The sequence below is a fragment of the Phyllostomus hastatus genome, unplaced genomic scaffold (genome assembly GCF_019186645.2).
Source record: "Phyllostomus hastatus isolate PE091 unplaced genomic scaffold, TTU_PhHast_1.1 phas_contig_86, whole genome shotgun sequence".
Lineage (NCBI taxonomy): Eukaryota > Metazoa > Chordata > Mammalia > Chiroptera > Phyllostomidae > Phyllostomus > Phyllostomus hastatus.
Window position 1 is genome coordinate 67,996,343 of NW_025333977.1, and position 12,084 is coordinate 68,008,426.

Genomic DNA, 12,084 nt, shown 5'->3' on the forward strand with positions numbered 1-12,084 from the left:
TGGGGCATGCAGGATCGCAGCGGTTGGATCCTGAGTATGCAAGCAGCAGCTGGTGGACCCAGTGAGGTGGTGATTGTGGACCACGACAGAGTGCGCCACCCAGGATCCCAGAGAAGGGACTGAGGTCCCAGGAGAACGGAGCTACCACCATTGTTCCCTCCCACCCCCACCCCCACATACAACGTCACAATCTAGTGACTGGGGTGCCCAGCCCTGGTGAACACCTAAGGCTCCGCCCCTCACCGTAACAGGAGCGACCAGACCAAAAAAAAAAAAGAGAGAGAGGGAGACATGTCTCAAACAGCAGAACAGATCAATCTTCCAGGACTCATCCTTTTGAGCAACCAAGAGATAGCCAGTCTATCTGATGCACAGTTCAAAACACTGGTGATCAGGAAGCTCACAAAATTGGTTGATTTTGGGCACAAATTAGATGAAAAAATTCAGGTTACCATAAAAGAGATGAAGGAAGATGCACGGAGAACCAATAGGGATGGGAAGGAAACTGGGACTCAAAACAATAAAGTGGACCAGAAGGAAGAAAAAAACAACCAAACAGGAAAGAATGGAGAAATAAGAATTCAAAAAATCGAGGAGAAGCTTAGGAACCTCCAGGACATCTTTAAACGTTCCAACATCCGAATTATAGGGGTACCAGAAGGGGAAGAGGAACAGCAACAGATTGAACATGCATTTGAACAAATAATAAAGGAGAACTTCCCCATTCTGGCAAAGGAAATAGAATTCCAAGAAATCCAGGAAGCTCAGAGTGCCCCAAAGGAGTTGAACCCAAGGAGGAACACACCAAGGCACATCATAATTATACTACCCAAGATTAAAATGAAGGAGAGAATTCTAGAAGCAGCAAAAGATAAGGGGACAGTCACCTACAAAGGAGTTCCCATCAGATTGTCAGCTGATTTCTCAGAAGAGACCATTCAGGCAAGAAGGGGATGGAGAGAAGTATTCCAAGTCATGAAAGACAAGGACCTATATTCCAGATTACTCTATCCAGGAAAGCTTTCATTTAGAATGGAAGGGTAGAGAAAGTGCTTCTCAGATAAGGTCAAGTGCAAGGAGTTCATCATCAGCAAGCCCTTATTTTAAGAAATGTTAAAGGGACTTATCTTTAAGTCCCTAATGTTAAAGAAAAAACATGTATAGTAAAAGGACAGCAAACTCACAATTATTAACAACCACATCTAAAGCAAAACCAAAAGAAACTAAGCAAACAACTAGAGCAGGAACAGAACCACAGAAATGGAGATCACATGGAGGGTTAGCAAGAGGGGAGTGGGAGGAGGAGAGAGGGGGGAAAAGGTACAGAGAATAAGTAGCATAGATTGTAGGTAGAAAATAGACAGGGGGAGGGTAAGAATAGTATGGGAAATGTAGAAGCTAAAGAACTTACAAGTATGACACATAGAAATGACTAAAGGGGGGTGTATGGGTGGGAGAGGGTGTACAGGGTGGAGGGGAGTGAAGGGGGAAAATGGGACAACTGTAATAGCACAATCAATAAAATATTTTTAAAAATTTTAAAAAAAAAGAGGGGAGATAGGATAGGATAGGACAGGCTAGGAAGAGAGGAAAGGCAGGCACACTAGTAGGTACAGCGGATAAATAGGAATACAGAAAGGGTGCAAGAAAAAGACATGGAGAAATAGAATGAGGGAAGGAAAGGAGGAGGAAATATGAAAGAAAGATGTTTAAAATGGATTAATTTGTAAGAAAAAGTAAAAAACTAGAATGGCTGGAATGGGAACATTAGGGTAAGTTGTAAGTATTTGAATGCTTATTGTGAAATGCTTTTAAACTTTAATGTACCTGTGAATCACCTGGGCTTTTCTGTTAAACTGAAGATTCTGATTCAGTAGATATAGGGTGGGGCCTGATTTGCTGTGTTCTAACAGTCTCCCAGGTGATGCCAGTGTCAGAGGCTGAGGAATACATTTTGAATGGCAAAGTGCCAGCAGATGAGGGGAGGAATACTATAAGATTTGTCTCCAGTCAGTACCCATCTTGGGTTTATACTTAGCTGATATTTCTATCCTTAGTTTAGTAGCTTGTTTTCTTAAAGTTGTACCAGATGACCTTCAGGACTTATTTATACAAGTTTTATATATTTCTTCAAATTTAAAAAAAAGTCCTCAGAGGAGGGTTTTTTTGTTTTTGGCTCACTAAGAGAGGGGAAGAGTAATAAAGCAGACTGATTATCTAGAAGTTCTGAGAAGTAAAACCTGTAAGAATTTTAAAAGAAATATCATCTTAGACCACTCAGAAGCTCATACTATTCTTGAGAATCTTTTAATAGTGGCTAATCTGTGTAGTAGAAAGCAGATACTTTGGGAGAAGAAAGATAGTCATAAAATGGCTTATGGTAGCATTTGGAGGCTTGGTTGATCATAATGCTTGTATTATGCTTTTTTGCATTGGTAAGATAGTCTTCCTCTTCTTCCTCTTCTTTCTCTTCTCCCCCCTCCCCTCCTCCCCCTCCTCCCCCTTCTTATGGTATTGGAACTCTTAGTAAGAACTCTCTCTGGACAAGATTTTATGCTATGGAAATTTGTATTCATATGTTTTCATTACTGGATATAACTGAGATCATATAGTATAAGAGACTAAATTCCCTACATTTAATTACTTAATAAATATTTAGCCCTTTCTAATTGTAGTGTGATCTTTTTTTACTCTAACCATATTGTTTGGGGTATTTAGCTATGTTTAGTGAAGTGTACTGGAAATGATATTTTTGAAAAAATTGGCACACAATTCTTTTTGAAATACAGTATACTAGAGTTAGATAGTGCTTAAGTGTTGTATTCCTAAATAGGTTAATTTATTAACTTGTTATATTTTATTTGTTTTAGTGTCCCTGAATGAGGTTTTATTGGTAGTGGATACCACACATTTAAAGAGGTTTGGTGTATGGAAAAGTAAGGACGATGATCACAGTAAAAGGAGTCATGCTGTTCTTTTCCTCTGGGTCTCTTCACCTTATCTTCAGGAGATTCAGACCCAATTAGAAAACTCTGTGTTAAGCCAGCAATGTGAGTACAAAACGATTTCTAAATTTCAAGTTAACCTGAGAAGTCCTGTAAATAAAATTTTCTTTTAAAATAATTTAATAAAATGTAATTTCATTGAATTGAAATTAAGTTCATTGAATTAAATTTTTTATCCCTTAATATAATGTAACAAATTATTTTATTTATCCACATAATTTTTCCTGATACCTTTACTGAACCAAATGACCTTATTTTCTAAAATAAAAGGAATACCTTATCTTTTAGTCAGTAACCATCCTTGACTCCCTTTCTTACGAATTTCTTGCCCTTATTTTGTAATGAACTGTGAATGAGCAAATCAGTGGTGAAGTTAAATAAAATACAGAATTTTTTACCTTCAATGTTTTCTTTAGTTTCTAAAAGAGAAAATCAGTTTACTTCTACGTGTATCCTTTCTCTAAGAATGGGTTGAGTGCTTTTCTGTATGCTCCCACAATACTTACATAAATATGTGTATATCTATTTAAAATTAGTTATTTTGCTCTACTAATTACTTCCAAATTAATTGGGGAAATTCTTGATTAAATAGCAGAGAAGTTGGAGATATATAATGAGCCATTTGTAATCATTATGGGGAAAGAGAATGTCATTTGAGACCATTATGGAAATGATTGATTAAAGAAAATGATATTGAAGGAAGTGTTTGATTGGGATATATATATTTTTAAAGGTTTTATTTATTCATTTATAGACAGGGGAAGGGAGGAAGAAAGAGAGAGAGAAACATCAATAGGTTGCCTCTTGCTCGCCCCCAACCAGGGTTCTGGTTTGCAACCCTGGCATGTGTCCTGACTGGGAATAGAATGAGTGGCCTTTTGGTTTGCAGGCTGGCATTCAACCCACCAAGCCACACCAGCTGAAGGTGGAATATTTTTTTAATTAATAGATTTGATATATGGAGGAGGGTAGAGAAAAATAATTAATTGCTTAGTTATCATTCATTCATTTATTCATTCATTCAGTAACAAATATTTAGTACTACCTATTAAATGCCAGGTCTCAAAATACAGAGGTCAGTACCATTGTGGAGCTTCCATTCTAATGTGGTAGGAGTCGAAAAATTGTGAATTTTGGTTCTAGGTTACTAATGGCCTATTTTGTGATTAATTTGACTGGGTTACTCCTTTGTTAGTAGTTATATACCAACCTTACTGTTATTAATAATCAAGTTATTTAAGTTATATTATCCTTTAAAATATTATTATTGATAAAATTTTTTTTTTAATAGCAAAGTCCAGTGAATTCATTTTCCTTGAACTACAAAATCCTATTTCACAAAGAGAAGAATTGAAATTGAAAGATATTATGACAGAAATAAGTACAACCACTGGAGAATTAGAACTTTCTTATCCATTGTCTTGGGTTCAGGCACGTCCTTTATTTCAGAACCTCTCTTCAGAGGAAAGTTCTTTTATTCATTATTATTGTGCTTCAAGTTGCTCTTTCCCTGCTGCTACTGCTGAAGAAATGAAGATGAAATCATTATCTCAGGTAAGCATATGTCTAATAAAATTCATAATGGGGAGGTAAAAGGTTTGGTAAACATTCTTTCATTGAAATTAGGCTGATTTCAAAATGCTGTTTTGCCAAAAGGGCATGATTGCCAACCTAAAAGAATTCCCACTGCCAAAGCTAGAACAGTTTGATCAGCAAAATCAATAATGGTAGTGTGTGATTATTACCGAAGATTAAAATGAATAGTGCAAAATCTATATTGTTATGAAGAACTGAATTAATTAATGAATATATAAATAATAAATGATGGATAAGGGACAGTTCCTTATTAGAAGAGTTCTAATTAATAAATATAAAAAGAATGAGAGAAATACAAAACCAACTTTGGAAAAACCATAGTTAGGTTGTTGCAGGAAAGGTCAAAAAGATGCTGAACTTCATGGGTGAAAACTGAAGGAGAAACAGGATATGTGCATAATCTGAAAATCTCTTCCCCAATACATTGATCAATTACAAAAAGTAATAGCAATGGAGAGTCCTGGCAGACGGTGTCTTAACCCAGGTGATCCAAGTAATAAGACACTTCAACATAATATACCTGTCACATCATGCACTGAGAAGGGTACATCACCACTGTGGTATTCTTCCCAATATTGTATAACCTCAGTCTAACCATGAGAAAAATCAGAAAAGCCCAGTTACAAAATAACTGATACTCAGTAGAAATACCAATGCTATGAAACACAAGGAAAGACTGAAAGCATTGTAGTAGGATCCTGATACAGAAAAAAGGTATTAGTGGAAAAACTAGTGAAATAAGAATAAAGTCTGTAGTTTAGTTTATAATATTATACTAAGGTTAATTTCTTAGTTTTGCAATTGTATTATGGTTATGTAAGATGTTAATATTAATGGAATTTAGGAGAGGCTTGTTTGTTTTTTTGCTCCTTGTCTATAAGTCTAAAATTATTTTGAAACAATAGTAAGTTTAAATATGTTGTGTTTTTTTAAAGTAAGAGTTTGGTAATATACATATGGTTTGTGTATCTTTGCCAAATACCTCTAGAAAGAAAAGTGTGTGTTAACTTTGCTGTTTGTTAAGTTTGCTGTGGTCCGTGCATGTGCATGGACATGCTCACACACACAAGTTTGGTCTGGGGTGGATCTGTTATTTAAAGGCTTATAGGAAGCCATGTTAGGAAGACAAGGCATGAGACCACCTCTGTACTTTTTATATATATGTTGTAAAAATTTTGCGTGGTTACCACATTGTATATGCAGATTTATATTCTAGTTTTCCATTTATTTATAGAATCTTAATTTATATTATTATAAACTCAGTCTCTTTCAAATTTTTTCCATGTTTTTATCACCTCTTTGGTTCATTTTAAACTGCAGTTTTCAGATTCTCTTTTAATTGTAAGGCCCAGATCTGTAAATAACACAAGTGAAACTTTGACCATTGTATGTACAATGTATTTTGATCAAAAATATTGTTTTGATGTTTACATTTTTGCAGATATTATAAAAGTATAGATATAACTAATTGATTTGGATTTCTTTTAGTCATATATTCTCTTATAAGTCTAGGTTTTTTATTGTCCTTTTCAGAGTTAATATGTATTTATGTATTTATAAGGAGACTTTTTTTGCCATTTCCTATCAGCCCTCAAATATAGATACAGCCAAACCTAATTACACCTTCCTGCAAAAGCAAAGTAGCGGTTGCTATTCACTTTCTATTACATCTAACCCAGATGAAGAATGGCGAGAAGTCAGGCACACTGGACCTGTTCAGAAGTATGTACTGTGTCATGTCCTGTTTGTAATAGGTGGGCACACTAGTAAATTTCATTCATGTTGCTGATTTCAAGTAGTTTACCTTTTTAAATGTTTTGAGTTTTTTCACAGTAACAGCTAACAGCAGAAATGTTTTTTAAAAAAATGTAAGAGAAAGTTAAAAAAATGTTACTAAGGAAATAGTTGATGCCATTTTATTTAGTTTTGTGTTAATAAGATAGAAATGGCAGCCAAACTGTCAAATTTTGTAAGATTAAAGCATTCACTAAAAATATTTGAATAGCAATGTATGATTTTTAAGATTATATATTTCATATCTGAATATAATAGGAAAAATGAAATTGTTTACTAGAGTATGTCTCAATTTAAGGTACTTTGAAGTTTATCAGAACTTACCTTTCAGAAATGACTTCTTTGTTTATATTTCATCTTTATCTTCTCAATGGTGAGAAGGCAGAATTGGAGGTGTGTGCATTTGAGGGTGATTTTATTCTTCTGTGTAATTGTTTTACTTTGTTTTTTGTCAGGGGGGGGGACCACATGAAAACATGGTGTAGGAAAGCAGCCATTAAAACAGAAGCCATAATATTAGCATTTAAAATTTTCACATATTCTTTTTTGATTTAGGTGCTATGGTTATCAAGATTAAATCAATTACAGTTGACTTTTGTCTTCTTGAATCTTTTGTGATTCAAAAAGTACATATTACACCTTTATTATTGACTACATTTGTTCAATGAGTATCACTTATAGCCAGGAATTCACAACTGGTCTTCTGAACTTCAAGAGGGTGCCAGAACAAAGATGCCTAATTAGTTGTCATCTGTTTTCCACTTATTTTTTATTGTGTTCTAATTGTTAATTTCCCTTTGTTCTCTTTAGTTTTACATTGTAAGCACTTTATTATGAGCAAGTTGCCTCCTAAACCTCCTATGTTATTTCTTTCTTACCCAGCTGCTGGTTAGACTAGCCACCAGTAGAGAATAGTTTCTGACTGCTAGCTTCTCGGAATGGAAAGGAACTATGAATCTGAATAGGGATTCATTCACTCAGAGTTGGAAAGTAGAGCATAGGAAAATTTTCTATGGTTTATTACATGAGTTTGTTGAAAGTTAAAAATTAGGCAGGAGAAAGACATCCTCAATGGTATTGTAACTATAACCCATTGATTTAACAGATGTTGAGACTAGCCCACATGACAAGGATTGGAAGTGAAAAGTTGATCAATAAGAGTATTATAAGTAGCTTGTGAAAATAAAGGAAGGAAAATACAATTGCTTGTATCCTGTCAAATTTTTTTACTCTACATATTTTAGTTATTGAATACTACTTCCCTATTACTATACCATATAACAAATCTTTTGTATACTAGAATTTTCAATACTAATATACTTTAACTTTGTTTTTACCTTTTAAGGTTGATTGTATATCCTCCACCACCTACTAAGGGGGGATTAGGAGTAACTAATGAAGACCTGGAGTGCTTAGAAGAAGGGGAATTTCTTAATGATGTAATTATTGATTTCTACCTTAAGTAAGTACAGTGCTAAATAATCTTATTTGTTTTACAGGTTTTGATAGAAAGTAAATGTTTTTATATCTGAAGTATTTAATTCTAGATAAAAGTAACCTGCCAAGATATCAGATTTGAAAATTTTTTGCCTACTAAGGTTTTCTAGAGTTGACTAATTAAGTTCGATTCTGTTACTTCCGATAGGTACTGTATACTTTAGAAGAGCTACTGTTTTTTGTTTGTTTTAGTTTTTGATTTATTCTTTTACTCTGGTGAAAGAAGTACTTACATAATTACAGATCAGTTTGAGTGCTAACTGAAAAGAAGCAATTCTGTGTAGTTATCTATTTCACCTTTTTTTAAAAAACAGGGATATAGAATCTTTAGAAAAATTGTTTAAAACATAACTTGGTAATAGTTCTGTAACTGGCTTTTTTCACAAATAATATATCTTAGACATCATAAAATACTAGTACATAAAATCTTGGCTTCCCTTTCTTTTATTGCTGCATAGTGTTCCATGGTTTAAAGTCCATTTAACCAGTCATTGTTAATGAACATTTAGGTGTTTCCAATTTTATTGCTATTGCAAGCAGTGATTCAATGAAGATCTCATACATATATCTCTGCTCATGTGTATGTTTCTGATGAATAGTTTCTTAGAAGTTGAATTCCTTGTTAAGAACATGTATGTTTTCAATTTTTAGAGACTGCCAAATGGTATTTTAAAAGGCTTTATCAATTGCATTCTCATTAATACTGGGTATTATTTTTTTAATGTCTCACAATCTCATGAGCGAAAAACTGGTATCACATTGTTATGCTTTGCATTTCCTTGATTCCTTTTGCATCTGAACATATGTTTATTGGTGATATTTTTATTGTATTTTTTTCATTACCATTTATCCCCCTTAAATCCCTTCCCTCCGACAATCACCACACTGTTGCCCATGTCTGTGAGTCTTTTTTTCCTTTCTGATTGATCTTTCCACCCCCAATCCCTAGGGCTGTCTGCCTGCTCTTTATCTATGAATCAGTTTCTGTTTTGCTTGTAAGTTCTGTTTGTTCATTAGATGCCACATATGAGTGAAATCATACAGTATTTGTCTTTCTCTGACTGGCTTATTTCATTTAGCATAATGTTCTCCAGGTCCAGCCATGCTGTCAAAAAGGGTAAGATTTTCTCCCTTTTTGGCATAGTAATATTCCATTGTGTAACTGTTCCATAGTTGTTTTATCCACTCATCTACTGAGGGACACTTGGGCAGCTTCAAAAGCTTGGCAATTAAAAATAATGCTGCAATGAACATAGGGGGGCTTATGTTCTTTAGAGTTAGTATTTGGGGTTCTTTTGGGTATATTCCCAGAATTGGAATTGCTGGGTCATAGGGCAGCTCCATTTTTAATTTTTTGAGGTATCTCTATACTGCTTTCCACAGTGGCTACATCAGTCTGCATTCTCACCAACAGTGCAAAAGTGTTCCCCTTTCTCCACATCCTCGCCAGTACTTGTTGTTTGTTGATTTATTGATGATGTCCATTCTGACCAGTGTGAGGTGATATCTCACTGTGGTTTTAATTTGCATTTCTCTGAGGATTAGCGATGATGAGCATCTTTTCATATCTACTTGCCATTTGTATGTCCTCTTAGGAAAAATGCCTATTTCGGTCCTTTGCCCAATTTTTAATTAGATTGGTTGTTTTTTTTTGGTGTTGAGTTTGTTCTTTCTAAATTTTGGATATTAACTCCTTATCAGATGTATCGGTAAATATGTTCTCCCATTCAGTGGGTTGTCTTTTTATTTTGTTGATGGTTTCCTTTGTTGTGCAAAATTTTCTTAGTTTGTTGTAGTCCCATTTGCTTACCTTTTGTTTCTTTTGCCTGGGGAGATATATCATAAAAAATACTGCTATGAGTAATGTCTGAAATGTTACTGCCCATGTGTTTTTCTAGGATTTTTATGGTTTCATGTCTAACATTTGTCTTTATTCCCTTTTAAATTATTCTTTTATTTCTTTTTATTGTCTGGTTGCTAAGACCAGGACTTACAGTACTGTGTTGACTAAGAGAAGTAAAAGTGAACATCCCGGTCTTGATGATCACATTCCTGATCTTAAGGGAAATGCTTGTAGTTTTTGCCTTTGAGTATGATGTTGGCTGTGGGTTTGTCATATGTGGTCTTTATTATGTTTAGGTATGTTCTCTCTATTCCCACTTTGCTGAGAGTTGTTATCATAAATGAGTGATGGATTTTATCAAATGTTTTTTCTGCATCTGTTGATACGATCATGTGGTGTTTATTCTTCATTTTGTTTCTGTGGTCAGTCACATTTATTGATTTGCAGACGCTGCACCAACCTTGCATTCCTGGAATAAATCCCATTTGATCATGGTATATGATCTTGTTGTATTGCTATATTTGGTTTGCTAATATTTCATTGAGGATTTTAGCATCTATGTTCATCAGGGATGTTGGCCTATAATTTTCATTTTTTGTAGTGTCCTTAACTAGTTATACAATTAGGATAATTCTGGCCTTGTACAATGAGCTTGGGAATCTTTCCTCCTGTTGAATTTTTTGGAATGGTTTGAGAAGAGGAAGTGTTAATTTTTCTTGGAATGTTTGTTAAACTTTATCTGTGAAGCCATCTGGTCCAGGGCTTTTGGTTGCTGGGAGTGTTTTCATTACTGCTTTAATTTCAGTAAGTGCGATCTACCTATTCAGATTCTGATTCTTCCTGATTTAGTTTTGAAAGACTGTATGTTACCAGGAATTATCCATTTCATCCAGGTTGTCTTTGTTAGCATAAAGTTTTTTATAATATTTTCATGCGATCCTTGGTATTTCTTTTGTGTCAGTTGTTGTTTCTCCTCTTCCACTTCTGATTTTATTTATTTGGTTCCTCTCTTTTTTTCTTGATGAGTCTGGTTAAAGGTTTGTCAGTCTTCTTTATCTTTTCAAAGACTAGCTCTTGGATTTATTGATATTTTGTATCATTTTTAAAAAATTTTGCTTATTTTGCCCTGGCTGGCGTAGCTCAGTGGATTGAGCGTGGGCTGTGAACCAAAGCATCGCAGGTTTGATTCCCAGCCACGGCACATGCCTGGGTTGCAGGCCATGGCTGGCAGCAACCGCACATTGATGTTTCTCTCTCTTTCTCCCTCCCTTCCCTCTCTAAAAATAAATAAATAAAATCTTTTTAAAAATTGCTTATTTCTGCTCTGATCTTTATTACTGCATTTTGCGGTGTATAATGCATTCCCATGTAAAATGCACACCCACGTTTTTTGCCCAAACTTTCAGGAGGAAATCTTTCATTTTAATTTTTTTCAATTTTTAATTTATATATACATCTGAGTATTGTATTCCATAGTATTATAATGCATAGGAATATTGTTATTGCTTTCCAGCATTACACTGTTATTGTGTAAGCAAAAATAAAGTAAAAACACTCATATAGATACAGAATTAGTGCTATCTGTGTATAGTGTGCATCCTTATTTTTCTCTCAAAAATTTGGGCTAAAGGTGTGTATTATACATGGCAAAAGGCGGTATTACTTCTTTCCTGCTACTCACTTTGGGCTTTCTTTGTTCATTTTTTATTAAAGATTTATGCATTCATTTTCTAATTCCTTTAAAAGTGTAAAGTTATATTGATTATTTGAGTTTTTTCCCGTTTCTTGAGATTGACTTTTAATGCTATGAATTTACCTCTCAGGATTGCTATATCTGTGTCCCATAGATATTGGATTGTTGTGTTATCATTTTCATTTGTTTCCAGGTTCTTTTTTGTTTCTTCCTTGATCTCATTGTTGACTCATTCATTGGTTACTAACATGTATTTAGCTTCCATGTCTTTATGTATTTTTCAGTGTTCTTGTGATTGATTTCTAGCTTCATTGCATTATGGTCAGAGAAAAGAACTTGATTTGAGTTCAGTCTATCTTCTCAAATTTATTGAGATTTGTTTTCTGTCCTAACATGTGGTCTATCCTATAAAACATTCCATAAGCACTTGAAAAGAATTAATATTCTGCTGATTTGAGGTGAAATGCTCAGAAGATAACAATTATATCCATTTGATCTAGTGCGTAATTTAAGGTTGCTGTCTCCTTGATTTTCTGTCTGGAACATGTATCCATTGAAGTCAGTGGGGTGTTAAAATCCCCTATAGTGACTGTATTTCTGTCAATCTCTCCCTTTTTTGTCCATCAAGACTTTACATATTTAAATGCTCCTGTGTT

General features: G+C 34.4%; 1 protein-coding gene across 4 annotated transcripts in view; it reads left to right on the forward strand.

Moving 5' to 3' along the window:
• Positions 1 to 12,084, forward strand: part of SENP7 (SUMO specific peptidase 7) — a 127,705-nt gene that overhangs the window by 94,712 nt on the left and 20,909 nt on the right. For all 4 annotated transcript variants that reach the window (XM_045851716.1, XM_045851717.1, XM_045851718.1 and 1 more), the window contains 4 exons: positions 2,871 to 3,050; positions 4,297 to 4,559; positions 6,190 to 6,323; positions 7,741 to 7,857. In XM_045851716.1, coding sequence (XP_045707672.1) covers positions 2,871 to 3,050; positions 4,297 to 4,559; positions 6,190 to 6,323; positions 7,741 to 7,857 — 694 coding nt within the window. The remainder of the gene's footprint in view (positions 1 to 2,870; positions 3,051 to 4,296; positions 4,560 to 6,189; positions 6,324 to 7,740; positions 7,858 to 12,084) is intronic.